At 33.2% G+C, this 19,857-nt stretch overlaps 3 protein-coding genes across 3 annotated transcripts; 1 reads left to right on the top strand and 2 right to left on the bottom strand.

Moving 5' to 3' along the window:
* Nucleotides 1-555: 555 nt before the first annotated feature.
* LOC140051032 (polycystin-1-like) lies at nt 556-12,905 on the bottom strand. Its single transcript, XM_072096104.1, has 6 exons — nt 12,801-12,905; nt 10,445-10,985; nt 3,664-3,735; nt 1,540-1,703; nt 635-879; nt 556-567 (listed from the first exon to the last, which is right to left on the bottom strand). Exons 2-6 carry the CDS (start codon nt 10,678-10,680, stop codon nt 556-558), a joined length of 729 nt encoding a protein of 242 aa, XP_071952205.1. The 5' UTR covers nt 10,681-10,985; nt 12,801-12,905.
* Nucleotides 12,906-13,348: 443 nt separating this feature from the next.
* On the bottom strand, nt 13,349-18,575 carry LOC140052345 (protoheme IX farnesyltransferase, mitochondrial-like). Its single transcript, XM_072097873.1, has 7 exons — nt 18,472-18,575; nt 16,296-16,456; nt 15,651-16,047; nt 15,344-15,468; nt 15,174-15,244; nt 14,665-14,897; nt 13,349-14,375 (listed from the first exon to the last, which is right to left on the bottom strand). Exons 1-7 carry the CDS (start codon nt 18,521-18,523, stop codon nt 13,948-13,950), a joined length of 1,467 nt encoding a protein of 488 aa, XP_071953974.1. The 5' UTR covers nt 18,524-18,575; the 3' UTR covers nt 13,349-13,947.
* LOC140052585 (ribonuclease P protein subunit p21-like) lies at nt 18,569-19,848 on the top strand. Its single transcript, XM_072098201.1, has 4 exons — nt 18,569-18,743; nt 19,047-19,147; nt 19,306-19,388; nt 19,478-19,848. The coding sequence occupies exons 1-4, from the start codon at nt 18,642-18,644 to the stop codon at nt 19,618-19,620; spliced, it is 429 nt and encodes a 142-aa protein (XP_071954302.1). The 5' UTR covers nt 18,569-18,641; the 3' UTR covers nt 19,621-19,848.
* The last annotated feature ends 9 nt before the right edge of the window (nt 19,849-19,857 follow it).

Genomic DNA, 19,857 nt, shown 5'->3' on the forward strand with positions numbered 1-19,857 from the left:
TTCCAAGTGGTTAATTCCAACAAGGTGTTATAAACCTGTTCAAGACATTTAAATCAATTTATTTAATAACAATTGGTTGATAAAAAAAAATTCATTCATGCATCAGTGGGAAATTACTTCCACTTATTTTCATTTGTATATAAAAATTAACATTAATTTTGATACAGTACTCTGTAATCACAATTGTTAATGACTTTGTTTATGATAGTTCATGAATACATTATTTGTAAAGAAAAATTGAATCATCACCTGTTTCTGAATAATCTGCCGGAGTCCACTTGGTTTCAACTTCATTCCCTTTGGTGATGGTCAATTCCACCAACTGGTCTGCAGTGGACATCACAACTGGACATGTGAGGTAGCCATTGGCTGGAAGCAGTAGTTGCACTTCAACCATACTGGTTGTATTTACCCCCTCTATGTTCATCATCGCCTTGATTGTATATTTCCCCGGTAGCCCGTACTTGTAAGAAATTTGAGATGGGCCAGTGAACACTTGCCCATCGCCCATTTCCCAAAATAAGCTTGTTGACATTGTGATAAATATAAATGCAGTTACATCAACCACTTCATGGATATTATTATACTTGTTCACCTCAAGTGTTACGTTATAAATGGAAAAAGCGCCCTCTACTATAGTCATCTTGCATGTACTATCCAGGTTAGTACATGCATCGGTACAATCAGTGTCACTTATAGTGCCATCAATGCTACCGCAGATACAAGTGGTGGTTCCATAGAGGGCAGCATACACATAGCTCTCATCATGGCAGAAGTTTGCACACCGTTCTGTGTCATAACCATTATCATTGTCCCAAAGGTTATACAAGACTGTTTTTGATTGGTCATTCAATAGAACACAACTCATCAAGTTTTTAACTGTAAAAGCAAACATGTATAAAAAGTTAACTACATACGATAAGTGTATGCTCATTTATAAGTGTACGCTCATTTAAAAGTGTATGCTCATTTATAAGTGTACGCTCATTTATAAGTGTATGCTCATTTAAAGTGTATGCTCATTTATAAGTGTACGCTCATTTATAAGTGTATGCTCATTTATAAGTGTACGCTCATTTATAAGTGTATGCTCATTTATAAGTGTACGCTCATTTATAAGTGTATGCTCATTTATAAGTGTACGCTCATTTATAAGTGTATGCTCATTTATAAGTGTACGCTCATTTATAAGTGTACGCTCATTTATAAGTGTATGCTCATTTATAAGTGTACGCTCATTTATAAGTGTATGCTCATTTATAAGTGTATGCTCATTTATAAGTGTACGTTCATTTATAAGTGTATGCTCATTTATAAGTGTACGCTCATTTATAAGTGTATGCTCATTTATAAGTGTACGCTCATTCATAAGTGTATGCTCATTTATAAGTGTATGCTCATTTATGTCTTTGATCACTTACTGCTGGAATTGGCGCATTACAAATTCATATTTCCATCTAAAAAATGCACACCCAATCAGAATTCAGGAATGTTTAATTAAAACAAAATTTAAAAAAATAGAAAACAGATTTTACTCACCAAAATCAACGTATATTAGTAGTTGGTTTTTCAAGTGTTCTGGTTTTTCACAAGTGATACCTTCATAGTCAATTGTAATATTGTTGTTTTGCTTTTGGTCTATCAGCCAATCTTGAAGCCAGATCAAATCAGCATTGCAAACCCATTTATTGCTGGACAGCGTCCTTTAATGATGGAAAAAACACATCAAACTTGGCCAGTGTACAGATATAGAAACAGCAGCTACAGTACAGTATGTTGATTTTGGTGTCAGCTACATTAGGTATCTAGATGGTCTAGAGGTATTATACAAACAAGATAGTCCCTGCCCTATTCTCACTGTATACCATAGAGGTATTATACAAACTAGATAGTCCCTGCCCTATTCTCACTGTATACCATAGAGGTATTATACAAACTAGATAGTCCCTGCCCTATTCTCACTGTATACCATAGAGGTATTATACAAACTAGATAGTCCCTGCCCTATTCTCACTGTATACCATAGAGGTATTATACAAACAAGATAGTCCCTGCCCTATTCTCACTGTATACCATAGAGGTATTATACAAACTAGATAGTCCCTGCCCTATTCTCACTGTATACCATAGAGGTATTATACAAACTAGATAGTCCCTGCCCTATTCTCACTGTATACCATAGAGGTATTATACAAACTAGATAGTCCCTGCCCTATTCTCACTGTATACCATAGAGGTATTATACAAACAAGATTGTCCCTGCCCTATTCTCACTGTATACCATAGAGGTATTATACAAACTAGAGAGTCCCTGCCCTATTCTCACTGTATACCATAGAGGTATTATACAAACTAGATAGTCCCTGCCCTATTCTCACTGTATACCATAGAGGTATTATACAAACAAGATAGTCCCTGCCCTATTCTCACTGTATACCATAGAGGTATTATACAAACTAGAGAGTCCCTGCCCTATTCTCACTGTATACCATAGAGGTATTATACAAACTAGATAGTCCCTGCCCTATTCTCACTGTATACCATAGAGGTATTATACAAACAAGAGAGTCCCTGCCCTATTCTCACTGTATACCATAGAGGTATTATACAAACAAGATAGTCCCTGCCCTATTCTCACTGTATACCATAGAGGTATTATACAAACTAGAGAGTCCCTGCCCTATTCTCACTGTATACCATAGAGGTATTATACCAACTAGATAGTCCCTGCCCTATTCTCACTGTATACCATAGAGGTATTATACAAACTAGAGAGTCCCTGCCCTATTCTCACTGTATACCATAGAGGTATTATACAAACAAGATAGTCCCTGCCCTATTCTCACTGTATACCATAGAGGTATTATACAAACTAGATAGTCCCTGCCCTATTCTCACTGTATACCATAGAGGTATTATACCAACTAGATAGTCCCTGCCCTATTCTCACTGTATACCATAGAGGTATTATACAAACTAGAGAGTCCCTGCCCTATTCTCACTGTATACCATAGAGGTATTATACAAACAAGATAGTCCCTGCCCTATTCTCACTGTATACCATAGAGGTATTATACAAACAAGATAGTCCCTGCCCTATTCTCACTGTATACCATAGAGGTATTATACCAACTAGATAGTCCCTGCCCTATTCTCACTGTATACCACAGAGGTATTATACAAACAAGATAGTCCCTGCCCTATTCTCACTGTATACCATAGAGGTATTATACCAACTAGATAGTCCCTGCCCTATTCTCACTGTATACCATAGAGGTATTATACCAACTAGATAGTCCCTGCCCTATTCTCACTGTATACCATAGAGGTATTATACAAACAAGATAGTCCCTGCCCTATTCTCACTGTATACCATAGAGGTATTATTCAAACAAGATAGTCCCTGCCCTATTCTCACTGTATACCATAGAGGTATTATACAAACTAGATAGTCCCTGCCCTATTCTCACTGTTTACCATAGAGGTATTATTCAAACAAGATAGTCCCTGCCTTATTCTCACTGTATACCATAGAGGTATTATACAAACAAGATAGTCCCTGCCCTATTCTCACTGTATACCATAGGTAATATACAAACTAGAGAGTCCCTGCTCAGTTCTCCTCACTTTTTAATTGCATAAAATGAATTAAATGATACTCACAAAGATTTTAAAGAAGTAAAATTTGAAAGACAGTCTGTAGGTAGATTGGTAATATAATTATTGCTTAAATTTCTGAAAACAAATTGAAACAAAACATTTTTTAAGGAAAAAGCAAAGTTTGAAATACTTCTATCATAAAAATCTCTTCTAAACTCTCAAATACTAAGTGTTTGTACCACTTTTACACTAAACACTGAGTGTGATTAAAATCATAAGAAACACCATGTTATTGTTACGTTATCTACTAGAAACACTAGAGAGATCCCATCCAAATCAGTCCTGCATTACCATTAGTTTTTTAACAAAAAAAGCTTATATTGATGTTGTTTTATGATAACACAGATTTTGACACTTGATTTAAATTAATTTACAGCAAACAAAACACCAGTGTTGATGACTGATGCAAACTTTTGAGCAGGGAGGTCTAAAATAAATAAATAATAAATTATTTTATACCTCCTCCCTGTTTGGAGTGTCTCCAGATTTGTTTGGCAGTGTGAAATAACTGAATTAAAAATTGACATAGAATTTGGCTTAGTTGACATCAGCTCTTTCAGGTCAATAGACAAGTCTGGCAAAGCACAAACATTTTTAGTAAACACACTTTTTAAATAAATCGTAAAAAATATAAATGTTTTTATTGTATCTTTTGCCTATGTATCTGGATAATGAAGTGTTTCTTCAAAATACCAGACTAAACATTTTGGCAAATTTAAGCCTAATAAAGGTAAAATTAGCAATTGAAGTGACAGTGCCTATCAGTGAAAACTCATATTTATTTATATTATATTATATTTAAAAAAAATTATTATCAAGTTATAAGCATTAATTTTTTTTTTCATTTATTAAATTATGCATATTAAATTGCCATGGATCAGTGGCGGATCCAGGATTTCTCCAGGTGGGGAGGGGGGGGGGGAAGATGCAGGGCCTTAAAGTAGTTATATGAAGTGCTGAATTTTATTTGATGTCCTATTTTTTTGCATTTAAAAGCCGGGTGGGCTAAGGATAACCAAAATGTCAATTGATTATTTGGTGCAAGTCATCCAAGGATGAGCAAATAGACATACATGTGTACATCATATTAAGTACACATCTTTCTTTGATGCAAATGATAACACCACTTCAACATTCATGTAATGCAATAGAAACAGGCATCTTGGCAATATTTGTGTAGACAAAACACAAACTGACAAATCACATTCCTAAGCCCTCTTACAAACAACCATTAACAACGCTTCGTGGTCAGGAATTCCATAAAATTGTCAATGCCTACAGTAGTAGATTATGTCAACAATCATTTTAAATTTTATTTTTTAATATAAACAAACTTAATTTGAAGTAACAGAAAGATTCTTCACACAATTTAATTTAAGAAGATCTCTCTTGTCTAGAAGATGTTGGTTGATCTCTTACAACTATAGCATTCACTTGATATTATTTAAATTCAAACACATAGAGAACCTAGTAAGAAGATCTCTTCCCTGTTGAAATTGTTCACTCTTAACAGTTACTATTGTACAGTACAACAGGTACTGTATTGTAGTTATGCTTTAATAATTCCAATTTCAAAATAAATCACAATTTTGCAAAACTAGTCATCCATAATACTAATGTTAGTACTGGTGTAAAATACTTTCACAAAAACAATTTGGTTTAAAATACTGTATTAACTATTAATAAATACTGTTTTTATAGTACTAGTAAATGTACAGTATTATTACTAATAAATACTGTATGTACTAATAGTGTATTATTACTAATAAATACTGTATGTACTAATAGTGTATTATTTCTAATAAATACTGTATGTACTAATAGTGTATTATTACTAATAAATACTGTATGTACTAATAGTGTATTATTTCTAATAAATACTGTATGTACTAATAGTGTATTATTACTAATAAATACTGTATTAGTACTAATAGTGTATTATTACTAATAAATACTGTATGTACTAATAGTGTATTATTACTAATAAATACTGTATAAGTACTAATAGTGTATTATTACTAATAAATACTGTATTAGAACTAATAGTGTATTATTACTAATAAATACTGTATGTACTAATAGTGTATTATTACTAATAAATACTGTATAAGTACTAATAGTGTATTATTACTAATAAATACTGTATAAGTACTAATAGTGTATTATTACTAATAAATACTGTATAAGTACTAATAGTGTATTATTACTAATAAATACTGTATAAGTACTAATAGTGTATTATTACTAATAAATACTGTATAAGTACTAATAGTGTATTATTACTAATAAATACTGTATTAGTACTATTAAATAACTGTATATGTACTAATAGTATATTATTACTAATAAATACTGTATTAGTACTTATAAATACTGTATATGTACTAATAGTGTATTAGTACTAATAATTCCAATTTTAAATTCAAAATAAATAGTGTATTAGTACTATAAATACTGTATACTGTATGTACTAATAGTGTATTATTACTAATAAATACTGTATTAGTACTTACTAGATGGTACGCGAGTGAAGCGAGCCATCTAGGTCGTGCCCACAGTTGGTTCTCGAATACATAATAATTTCAGCGTTAAAAAACTGGCGATTTCAAATGTACGTACCGCAGGACAATACATGTCGTGTACAGGAACGAATAAATAGACACTGTGATTTATGTACTCAACTAAAATTAGCACCCTATTACTTCCGAAAGAGAAACTTGTCACAAAATAAGACCAATTGTTTAAGTCAAATTTAAACAAACTTAATTTGTGTTTTGTATGTAACATTAGGGTTGAGGGATGGGGAAGAGGATGGGTGCAAAGAGGAACAATGTTAAAATATATTCTTTATCCATTTAGTAACGAAATATTAATTGCTTTCATGTTTTACAAATAGTATACCACTAAACACAGTAAAACATTGCGATGTAATACTTTGTTGAAACTATCACCGTCCTAGTCGATTGAAATAGTACAGCACATGTAACGATACATCACTACGACGTGTATATGTTTATAATATAATGTAAAACAATTTGTGAAAACCACCTCTATTCGGGGAAAATCATAAATTCGATTTAATCGTCAATAAATATTAAATTATCTAACTCAACTTAATTAGTAGGCCTAATGGTTTTCAATTGTTTCTTAGAGCCAATTTATACTTAAGTTGGTTCCTACCCTACCCACCAAAGTTGTTCTGCGTTTAGGGCATGTGATGTACCGTAGGCCTATTCTCTACTGGTTTTACAACGCTACTCATGCCAGTGAGGGAAAGGTGATGATGTGGGTGGTTTAACTGCAATAATAAAGATTTGTACATAATATACGGCGAGTGAAAACGCTAGCTCATTATCCGTTTAAAAAAAAATTATATCCAACCTCTGCAGCACAGATTGAAAACAAAAATGGATCGAATTTCGAGTATACAGTGCTGTACTTGCCTTTACGACGCCTGAGGGAATAGACACTTGTGAAACAGAGATTGGAATGTTCCATTCATCGCAAATCAATACATTAGTATAATCGTATATTAAATCTATCAAAATAGTATTTTTTTTAAGAAAATCGGCCTGTCTTCAACATTATGATGCTGTACTCTAGCTGTTCAACCAGTTTTCAGCTATTAAAAACAATTATCGTAGGAGGAGATAGGAAAATGCGAAGCCTCCTCGTATTTTTGTGGCGGGTATTTTTCAAGATGGACATCCATTAGACAGTGTATACCACGATCGGAAAACACCCCTATTTGGGGCAAATCGTTGAACCTAAATTCGTTTTAATCGTCAATAACTAATTACCTAACTCAATTCAATTATTAAACAGGGTTACATCAGATGGTTAAAATCAGTACCGAAAGTACGAACCAACTTTATATACCATCGAGTAGAAATTCTAGAAATAAACCGAGATTTACCGAATTTTGCCCTTACGTAAATTTATATATAGATAAATACTGTATATGTACTAATAGTGTATTAGTACTAATAATTCCAAATTCAAATTCAAAATAAATAGTGTATTATTAGTACTATAAAATACTATATTAGTACTAATAGTGTATTATTACTAATAAATACTGTATTAGTACTTATAAATACTGTATATGTACAGTACTAATAGTGTATTAGTACTAATAATTCCAATTTCAAATTCAAAATAAATAATGTATTATTAGTACTATAAATACTGTATTAGTACTACAGTAATAGTGTATTATTACTAATAAATACTGTATTAGTACTTATAAATACTGTATATGTACTAATAGTGTATTAGTACTAATAATTCCAATTTCAAAATAAATAGTGTATTAGTACTATAAATACTGTATTAGTACTAATAGTGTATTATTACTAATAAATACTGTATGTACTAAGTGTATTAGTACTATAAATACTGTATTAGTACTAATAAATACTTATTAGTTCTAATATTTGAAATGGAAATGTCTTAACTGCACTGTATTAACTTAAAGGATAGCGTGCTCAAATTCCAATGGGAATGACTTTAGCAACGTCAGTCAGTTAAAACCAGACCACCTTTTAGGGTTAAGCTAACATCACATTGAATATGAATGCATTCTGACAAACTATACAGAATGGACTCAACTATAGTTAGAACGCACTTAATTGTGTTCCAACTTAAATGTAAACAAACAAATGTGAAGAGTTAATATTGGTTTTAAACACTGAATGAAAATCAATATCAAATTTCCAAGTGGTTAATTCCAACAAGGTGTTATAAACCTGTTCAAGACATTTAAATCAATTTATTTAATAACAATAAATAATAGTGTTAAAATAAGTGATTTCCTATCTACTTCTTTCAACTTAATTTGTATTCATAAAAGAAAATCTCCTTTGATGTTTTCATGGTGTACTTTTCATTTTGCTTTACTTCTCAAGTTTTGATGTTTTCTTAGTGTACTTTTCATTTTGCTTCACTTCTCAAGTTTTCATTCATTATAAATTGTTCTCAATCTCATTGAAAAATTAATTAATTTGTTTTATTATTATTATTATATCAATATTTATAAAGCGTCAATTCAAAGACTGAGGTACAAAATCAAAGGCGCTGGGCATGTTAGTGGTCGAAAAAATGAGTTTTGAGCAATTTTTTAAATAAGGCAACAGAAGAGCAGTGTTTAATTTGTGGGGGGGAGTGAATTCCAGAGTGTGGGTGCAGCAAAAGAAAACGATCTATGACCAAAGGTTTTAGTGGCTATGCGTGGAACAGAGAGTAAAAAATCATCAGATGATCTGCGCCCGTTTTCTTAAACCGGACTTTAGTCGTAGTTCAAAGTTCGACTTGAAAAAGTCGTAGTTCGAGCTATTACTTCAAATTCGATTAAAAAACGAAGTAGTCGAAGTTTGCAGTTCGACTTAATGAAGTCGAGCTTTTAGTCGAGTTGCACACGTCTGGGTAACAAAGGCTAAACATTGGCCAATGGCAAGAGAGTATTTGACGAGCAGACGAAATTTTGCTCATTGATATCACTTTCCATTTTCTTACAAAACTTTTTACGCATCAGGACTATATACATGAAAAATAATTGTAATCGTTAATTATTAGAACAAGATCAATATTAATTTAACAGTGAAGTACTTTTGATTAACAACAAACAAAATCTTCAAAATATATTTAGGAACCATGGCGGTACGGTAACTTTCATATTTTCTAGGCCTCCAACAAAGTATGATCGCGACGAACCACGCACTTCCTAGCGTGACAAGAAAGCGCTAGGCCCCCTAAACAATCCATCGCGTGGTGAATTGCCGCATCTCCCATTGTCGCTATGGCGTGACGTAGTTCAAGTCGGACTTGCGCGAAGAAAATAATGTAGTTTGTATACGGTTGTAAATAAAGATGATTTTCATTATTATAACTTATACCAATGTATATTTAATTAAGCTAATATAAATATAGATATTTCATTCAACTCAATGACTGTTACGTTTTTTATAAACATCGTCTAAAAACCATTTAGTCGACCATTTAGCCTGCCCCCTCCAGGACTAAAAAAATCGATCAAAATCCGTCTCGATTTAGTCGAGGTTGGCCTGATTTAGTCGGTGATTTAGTTGAAGTTCGGTTTATGAATTAAAATGATGTCATTTTTTTAGTTTTAGCTCAAACTACGACTAAAGTCCGGTTTAAGAATACGGGCGTAAGAGTCCGTCCAGGAACATAAAAGGTGATTAATTTTATTTATTTTGTAATAGTTTATAATGGTATAATTAATAATATAAAAAGTACAAGTAACGATAAGCTAAAAGCTTGTAGCATTTTTCCTTAAGTGCCCGTTTTAAACAAGAGACCAGAAAAAGTGACGATACATGCTTATGAATTTTTGTCCCTTGTAAATTGTATGGAAAAAAGAATCTCCCTGTGAAATTGAAAATTATCATGGCTACCAACTTGAAACATGTATTTTAATTTAGATAAAAATAAAATATAAAGATGACAGTACAATATCTATTTAATGAAATATACAAATAAATTACATATTGTGAATTGACACAAACCAGATGATAAATTAAAAGTAACACATTTAAATCTTGATTTGAATTCTAAATAAATCCTATAAAGAAATACAGCCCATTTTATGAGGGTTAGAACACAGTTAAGTAAAGTTTTTTGGTAAGAATTGGTAAGACTAAGGTCGAGGAGGCAATAACAGTTAATTCATAATCTAAATGATAGTCTTTTGTGTACAATTGATTTAATTTTAAAAGTAAGCGATGTTAAATTTTCAATCTTTCTTTAAAACTACTGTACTTACAAAGAGCTGACTTTCATTTGTAGAGTAGTAGAGATGAACGGAAACTCAGTGAAACCAAGACCAGCACATGACAAGTTGTACAACTCATCTTCTGTAAGGCTACAGCTGCAGTTATTTGGGGCATGATGGCAGAGGGACGTATCACTCCAAACAGTTTGGAAGAATAAGCAGGCCAAGATGAGACTCACATACTGGATTCCAACTCTCACCAGACCAGATTGAAGATGTGTAGACATCTCCAAATGAAGTTCTGTAAACTTCTTTACTTGAAGTTTAGTGGATACATTCAGTCAGCTGATGTCATGTGATTCTCTCCAGCTTGGACATTAACTAGAGGTAACACTTCTAGTTTATGTAAATGTTTCTGATTTGAATGTTGGTGGCATTACCAGGAACAATGACATCTTTTTTAAGAAGTGCATTCAACTCCAGCTTGTCTGCTGCCATAGCGGCGGAAGACCAAGCAAGGCATGACCATCATTAGACATTGATTCCCTCTCGTGGGTTGATAGTGCTCAAACCATAATACAATTCTAATTTTCTGGAGTGGAAGCAAATTACACATTACACATACATTTTAATTAAATTCTTATAAATCAGGTCTGACTTGAGTGAGTAGATAGACTGAGAGATAGCACCATTTTGAGTGAGTAGATAGACTTTCTCTGAGAATAATTAGGATGTGTCTGAGAGATAGCACCATTTTGGTTCAAGCATGGAGGTATAAAATAGGAGAGAGCTCGAATGTATTGTAGCGCGTTAACAGGATGTCGCCATGGTATTTTCAAAGCCAAAGCCTTGTGCCGACAGCGCGCTGCGCGGACTTTGTTACCGACGTCAGCCGCCGCCTCTAGTCAGCCCTCTATCACAGAGGAGGTGAGATCCTAAAAAATACACAAACAAACGCATATACTTTTGGCATGCGCAGTGCTATTGTTTGTGTTATAATTGTTGCGCAATCAAATGTTTGCTTCCCGCTTAAAAAATCTCTAAATATTGATACCAAACACGTTTACATATGACATTTTAAGCAAATTTTATCAGGCTCCTATTATAGTTGTTATTGTAATTTACTTGCTGTTTATGCAATTATATGTATTTCGATAAAATATTAATAGACGTCGTCAGACAGCTGTAGTTTTGTGTGAAGAACACATGGTTATTACTTTACATTCTTACATTAGTCGTTGGGCTGCCGATGATTGCCGGCCAAAGATATTGACGAAATACATTAGGCATATTTCGCGGGTTTGTTGACAATGGATGGGGGAGGTATTCGATTACAAAACCGTGACTAGGTCTATAGTTTTAGGCTAGGGCCGGAGTAGTCCTTGCATAATTATTATAATCTAGACTAAAAATATAATCATTGCCGTAGCAGCCATTTTATCTCCTCTGCATGCAGAGTAAACAAGCATGTGACGTCACGTCGCCGATATCAGGAGGCATGCGCAGTGACTCGGAACGCGACTAGGAAGCGACAACGCAGAGAGGCACACTACGCGTAACATTGTGTAACATGCTGAGGCGGCGGACTACGTAGTACAAAGGCTTGTCTTCCGAGCTCTCTCCTTCTATTTTATACCTCCATGGTTCAAGCTTCATAAATGCAATGAATGTTGTTCAATTCAAGTTCGAAATGTAAATAATTCATAATTAGGGCCTAGGCCTAGGCCTCAGGGAATAATTTCACCAGTGTAGCATAGCAAAAAGCTATACAAAACAACCTTCTTGCTACACATTTCTACAATTGTGTAGCAAAAAATACGATAGAAAACTATGATTCTTGACTAAAAAATCAGTTTGATTCGCAATATTGCTAAACAAAATTTTAAAATGAAATTTTTCCCTGGGCCTAGGCCTACTATGTATGTATGGATGGAATAAAATGTATATTGCCATATTAAGATTTTTTTTATTCAGTAAACCGAATTCATAACAAAACATAATGTGCACAGTGAAAAACAATGCTTGAAGCAGTGCCAAGCACCAAAGCCCGAGAGGAGGAGCTGTAACCAACCAGACAGCGTCCCTGACAATGCTTGAATGAAGCAGTGCCAAGCACCAAAGCCCGAGAGGAGGAGCTGTAACCAACCAGACAGCGTCCCTGACAATGCTTGAAGCAGTGCCAAGCACCAAAGCCCGAGAGGAGGAGCTGTAACCAACCAGACAGCGTCCCTGACAATGTTTATTTGACAGTCTATCTCGACGTGTATGTGCTACTCTACTCTTAGTCTTACTTATAGTTATACTAGGCCCTAGGTATTACTAGTCTATACAGTACATTATCATTATTATAGGCCTAGCCTAGGTTTTCCTATATTATCAACATCAATTATGGATCAAAATTACTCACTGTTTCACAGTATTACCGAGGTAAATATCACAATTTTGAAACTCGGTCCAATATTATATTCTCTTCAACGTTTTTACCGTAGAAAATTATATCGTTTTCACACACATTGAATCTTTTTCGCGTATAAATCATTTTTCTTCAGTGAATCACCAATAGGTGGCGCTCTTTCATAATTTATAATTTATTCTCTCTCTTACTTTACAATCGATATACACGACCAATACAATATCATAAAATTAATACATTATTTATTTAACACGAACATTATCAGTAACATATTACATTATTTATGTATTGTTTATACCAGTGACCGGTGACAGAAGAATGAATTAGCTCTGACAGTCACAGATTTTGTCCACATAAATTGCAAAAATGTTGATTTAGAAATCAATATTCTTATAAATAAAGAAATCAATATGTACAAGCTAATCAATTAGAGTAGATAGTTATACTTACATAAAAGGTAATAAACCTTGAGATTTGTTGATGAAGTATTTGTCATAACAAATAAATAATGCTTAAAAATATTGATGTAATTTCCTGGGTGAGCATATTTACCAAAATCACACTTGTGAGATTATCACTCAAATAAATATTTCCCTTAAATTGTATTCAATTTTTTAAATTTTCATAACAAATAATAAAGCCTAAATAAATCAAGCCTAGGTGCAAATGGTGAATATGGCGGGAATATGGCCACTGGATTCCATATAATATTTTTATCTTTGCATTATTTTAATCTCCCAATGTTAAATTTTCTGCACGCCTCAGTCTATAAAACAGATTATACAGCTATCTGGAATACAACTGTACAAGACAAAATAATAGCTTCAAATAAATTGGTGTATTTGGAGTGTATTTATTAAGTAGTCATTAAAAGTACAATCCTACTTTATTAACAAAGTAAACTTATCAAATACAAATTGTTTTAGCTCAACCATTTTAGACAATATTTAGACATTATCAAAAGCTGTTTCACATTTCAATTAGCACTCCACGAATTAATCCCACCTCAAGGATATTTTGGAAAATTAGTATTCTGATCTTACACAGCAACCATTAAGTTCTATCCCATGATGCCTCACAGTCTTGTAATGTATAAGTTCAAATATTCAATGGCCAACTTTTATTTTTTATTTCTTTTTCACTAAAATTCTTTCTTAACGCTCCAATTTGCTAAACTGTTTTTCTCAGAATCTGGACTTAATTTTTTCTTACTAATTATCATCAAAAGCATGATGATTGGTAGATGAAGTAGACTAAACCGGAATAGTTGCTTAGCAGAGTGCGAGTCTGCTTTTTGATGAAAGCGCCATGCCAGCCACGTAAACCAGAGGTTTATGGGTAATGTGTCTAACGCAAAGGCCCAAGTTGTTAATCCTATGACAGGTGCAAGAGTGCACAATCCAGTTATGCCAACACAGTGTCGCAGAGCTACTCTACGGCAGAGACCAGGATCAGTGGTTGCCATCATGCGGTACCCGCCACGTGAATAGTCCTTCCTTAAATTCCAACTCAAAGCGTTAAAATGTGGAAATTGCCACGCATATAATATACCAGCTAACACCAATGCACCTAAAACAAAAACGTTTATTTTTATTTTTTGTAAACAGTTTTAAAAATAAAAAAGAAATTTTAGCTACAAAAACTACAGTTTTCTATTTTTCATTGAAATTATAGACAAATAATCAGTCAATCAACTGGTGTTTTTAATGATAAAATAGAATTTAAGAACTTTTCTTTACCTCAAGAAAATTCTGGCTTAGCAAGAGTTGACTGCACAGAATTTCCAGTTTGTAATCATGAGCTAATTTATAGATGTTGATGTGTAGCAGCATTAAAATATTCTTAATAAATTATTTACCTCCTTGCAGAGATCCAGAAGAAGCTGACCATCCAATGAGTGGAGGGAGTGCTCCGACAACTGCCCCCACCCAGGTGTTGATTATGCTGATTCTCTTTAACGGTGTGTACGCCATAGTATAAAGAGCCCAGGTGCTAAAGGCGATGGCTGCTGACAGAGGGTTAACAAAGAGGCCTAGGATAGCAATACCAGACAGTCCAGCTGTCATTGCAAACCCAACAGAATGCGTAGAACTAAAAAAAAAATTAATCCAATTCATTTATTTTCTAGAACGGCATATAATAGAAAACATTGAATACAAATAGAATTTGATTAGCTTTTTGGTAAATTGTAAAAAATGATAAAATCACTGATATAAGTACTCTCTTTCTGGTGAAAAAAAAGTTTAACAATAACTGACATTAAATAAGGCAAATTGAATAGAGGAATAAATCTGTCAATACTTTGACTCTGTAAAAACTTCAATTGGCCTAGTTACCCACAATAACCTATGATATCAACAATCTTACCTTAAAAGACCACGGACTAAAACTCTATTTCTTGTCCTCAACATCTGGCAATCAAACGGTACCTCAAAAAACTAATTTGGAAAACAATAGAAACAAGTTCAGAACAACAACAAAATAGATTTTATTTTATTTTTCTTCAAAAATTAAACGGTAAAGCATTGATTACTTACCTGGTTCATAGCATTAGCTGAGCAAGACGTCAGGAAGGTTCCTAATGACATAAGGGCGAAGGTCGTAGGTATGAAGTCACCAGATGACATCCCATACCCAGCCATTGCAGATAGAACAACTAAGCCTAAATGAAAAACAAAACACATTACAAAACTGATAAGTGACAAGTTTTGATCCTCAAAATGGTTTCATTAAGGTATAGTAGTGCTAGAGTAAATATCTTGTAATTTGAAACAAGCAATATTCACAAGTTGTTGAGTGGTGCAGTCAGTAGTTATGAATTATCATAATCGAAAGGTAACTAACCAGTTAGTCTGCTCTTAGACAGTTGCATATACAAAGATGGAAGCTCACGAAATTGCACTTTATTTTCAACCCACTCTGAAATATCCTCCGTCTTATCCTTGTTGCCATCTTCAGGCTCAATTGGACACGGAACGACATGCGCCACCAACTGTTCACTGACTGACTTATTGTTATCGTCCTCAGTAGGTTCTAACCTTTGACCAGGCAATTGTACTTTATATAATGTTCTTTTTTCATTCAATTCTAAGATATTTTTTTCCTTTATATTTTCATTTTTCAATAAATATTCATTTTTCTTTTTGGTTATTTCTTTAGTTAAATTTTTTTTATTTCTTGACTCTTTAGTTTCTTCTACTAATGCTTTAGTTGTTCCTAGTTGATTTGTTTTTGTTGTTATCTGTAATGAAAAATACAAGACAAATCAGGAGACACTCTATTAGAGATCCCACTAATAATGTAAATATAATCAGAGACTTCCACCCATTATGCAGTCTTCTCCCTCCTCCTCCTCCTCCTCATCATCATCAGCTCCCTCAATGGTCTCCAATTACAGGCCACATTTTTTAGACTATTCTTCAGAACATAAAAAAGGAAGTTTCTCTCTTTCTGATATCAATTATAACAATTATCATTGGTTAGTCTTACATTTCGAAAATCTTTTCTAAAAGTCGAACATGAAGTTGAAAAATGGCATACTGTTGGACGACGACGTGATGATAATTGAAAGGCAGGATTATGTGAGGTAGATCTCCTAAGTACAATACATCGAATGTGTGAAAGAAGACACATCTGCTGCCAGTAAACATCTAGAAAAACAACAACAAAAACAGATATGTACACCAGAAATTAAGTTCAGCAGCAATGTTTGTTTTTCCGACTTTTTTACTTTCCAAAATTCTGCTGGCCATTTTACACGAGGTCATCCTTTTAAGTTGTGTAAACATCGGTTTAATACCTTTAGTAGAGCTTCTTTCTTTGATTTACGTATCATTAACACATGGAACTCATTACCATTTAACATTGTTTAAAGCCCAACACTTAACACTTTCAAGCAAAAATATGACACACACATAAAAATTATGAGAGGAGGCAGCCTCTACGAGTAAATACTCTTTGCCTCCTTATTTCACTAAGGTAAGCACTAAGGTAAGCATAAAGTTAGTAGCGCGAAACTAATTGATAGGAAGATAATGCACTGTGACCATACACTGTAACTGTATCTTAATAATAATTATTATTATTTTTGTGAACATCAGCTTAAATAAAATTGTGACTACCATACATACACTCCCAAAAAGATTCTAATTAGGTAAAAGTCAGTCTAGGCTAATCCTTCTTTTCTTGCATTGACAACAGAACAGTATTTTCTTGATTTATTTCTTTGTTGTTATTTTTATAATTCATGCACCATTCATTAATTATTAATATTATTAGAAATAACGTTAAAATAAAACAAAAAAATCCTATTCTGAAATCTACAGGCTGCTGCCTAGCCTAGCTAGGCCCTACCTATAAGCCGGGTATTCGGCCTGCCCATTCTCTGCCGCGACGCCGGGCCTCCTACCTAGCTAGTCTAACTTTTTTACCTCTCGTTCGTTGCTGCTGTACTCATACTGTATCATATATCGAATACAGATCACTCCGGCCGCGCTTCACTCCAGCCGCGCTTCAATCCGGCCGCGATTCATTCCGGCCGCAGCTATGGAGCGCCCAATGAGTCTTTTACAACCGAGACACGTTTTTTGTAGAGAATCAAAATAAACATTTGTAATCATACAGTATATTTTTTCTCTTTCAGGATCACAACAACATCGCAAGTGTTTTAAATTAGGTCTAATGCTAAAACAAAATAATTTATGTGTTTTATCCAATGTAATAGGCTAGTATATTAATTGTAATGTGATTAATTATGTAATTTATTGCAATGTACCCTATATGTCATATTATTTTTATCATATATAAATTAAAATATAAAATCATTGTAAATTGGACTGTACAAAAATGATATATTAATTCTTGATACAATTCCCGGTAACATTAATTAGACGGATATTTGATTATTTGAAATAAATTAATTAATATTGTAAATATTGTTATTAACTATAACAAACATCAATAATAATTGATTATTTGAAATAAATGAATTAATATTTTACATATTGTTATTAACTATTTAGTAAGTATGGGTACTGGCAAGATAAAGTGTTATAAAAATAAGGGTTTTAACTAATTGTTAATGTTAATAAATGTAAAGCTATAAAAATAAATGTACATAGAAAGAAATTAAATATTGTTATTCAAGCATTAATTAGACGGGTATTTGATTATTAGTTTATTATTGAATTTAATTAAGTTAAGTTTAGTTTGAAAGAAAAAGCAGTTCCAACTTCTTTGAATGTTATTGTTAATGAAAAAAGTAAAATTGTTGCTAATAAATATTCAACTAGCCTAGGCCTAGTAGGCCTAGGCCTAGTTCCATTTAAATTCACCAAGAATTTGTTATAACAATGAACAGTATAGAAAACGTAGATATGGGCGCTCCATACTAACGGCCCCTTTGCACAGGAAGTCGAATTGAATAGCGGCCGGAGTGCATAACATCGCGCTAAACTGATAGGGCGGGCGACCGGAGTGAAGCGCGGCCGGAGTGATCGGCTACCCATCTAGTAGGCCTAGTACTAAAGTAGGCCTAGGCTAGCCTACTAGGCTAGTCCTATATATAGTTTAGGCTCTAAATAAAGAAAAAGGACAGATCGTGCATCCCTCTTTTTAAACATTGCATTCCTTTAATATAATTTAACTGTATATTGCAAAAACTTACCATAAACAGCACGTCTACTTCGAAAGCAAACAAACTTCATGTAAGTCGCCATGTTGTCGTCAAAAGTTCCGACCGACCGCCGTGTGCTGCTATTTTGACGACCGCCGTTTACTGTGAGGACCAAAAAAGTGTTCATCCTCGACTCGTTTATTTTTCTATTTTTCCGGTTAATGGCACCTTTAGCAAAGCAGACGAAGGTTCGCAAATGGTACCAAGGGAAACGGAAGCATCCATATAAAGATGCATTTCAAAGAATGAACTTTCTTTATCAGGTATTCCGCAACAATAAATAAAGTACCTATCTAGGCTTAGTAGGCCTTAGCTTACCAATTGATATAAATTATAGGATTACTATAGGGCCTAGCCGGTTTTCATTCACACTCTGTACCTTATTTTAGATGTATGGTCGTTTCGTACTGAAAGTTATTAGCCTATTATTAGATTTAAAATATCATTTATGTAATTTTCTTTTAGGTAATATGGTAAAGAAATTTATTTTTAAATTACAGAATTTTATAATAATTTAGTCTTTTTAGAATAAAAAAAATTAAAAGCAAAATAATTTGTTTTTGCAGGCTGCTCACCTGACATTAAAACAAGACCCTGAAAACGAGGAATTAGTTCGATTCTACATTCACACAATGCGAATGATAGCACAACGATTAGTACTTAGGATGTAAGTTTAATTACTGCAGTAATTGTGTGTGTTTTACTGTAAAAACTTTAAAATAACAATCTTGGACTCACTTCTGTCCAGCATTATGTACGATAACATATCATTTGCATTGCAAAAAAAACAAAGATCTAATAATATTAATACATTTTTTTCTTTAGTGAACCGGAAATTAAAAGAACTATTTGTAAAAAATGCAGTCTTCTTCTGGTTCCTGGAATTACTGCAATTACAAGAATACGAGGTAAAATATCCTATGTGTACATATAAATTAAACAATGCCATAATTTAAATTTTATTCAGTGGGTGAATGTAAATGTTTCACTTTTTTAGGTAAACGAGAGCACCATCGTGTAGTTACGTGTAAAAGTTGTGGCCAAGTGAAACGATTCAACACCGGTGCCAATCACACACTATGGTCAGATATACCAAATGCTAGAATTTCTATGTTTACAGAAGATAAGGCTCAGAGTTGACAACATGCATGGCTTTTAGATTTGAATAATATTTAAATCAACCAATGTTATTATAATATTGTTAGGGTGATCAATATATTTGGCACACACAATCTGGTGAAAACTCTAGAATGAATAAAACAATAAAAAAATATGTTTGATTTTTATATTACAAAATTTATTTATTTTAAAGAATTAAATTAATAACAAACCAATCAAATATACAAAAATAAACTTCATAGCAACAATATAGCATGA

This window comes from Antedon mediterranea, chromosome 1 (genome assembly GCF_964355755.1).
Source record: "Antedon mediterranea chromosome 1, ecAntMedi1.1, whole genome shotgun sequence".
NCBI lineage: Eukaryota > Metazoa > Echinodermata > Crinoidea > Comatulida > Antedonidae > Antedon > Antedon mediterranea.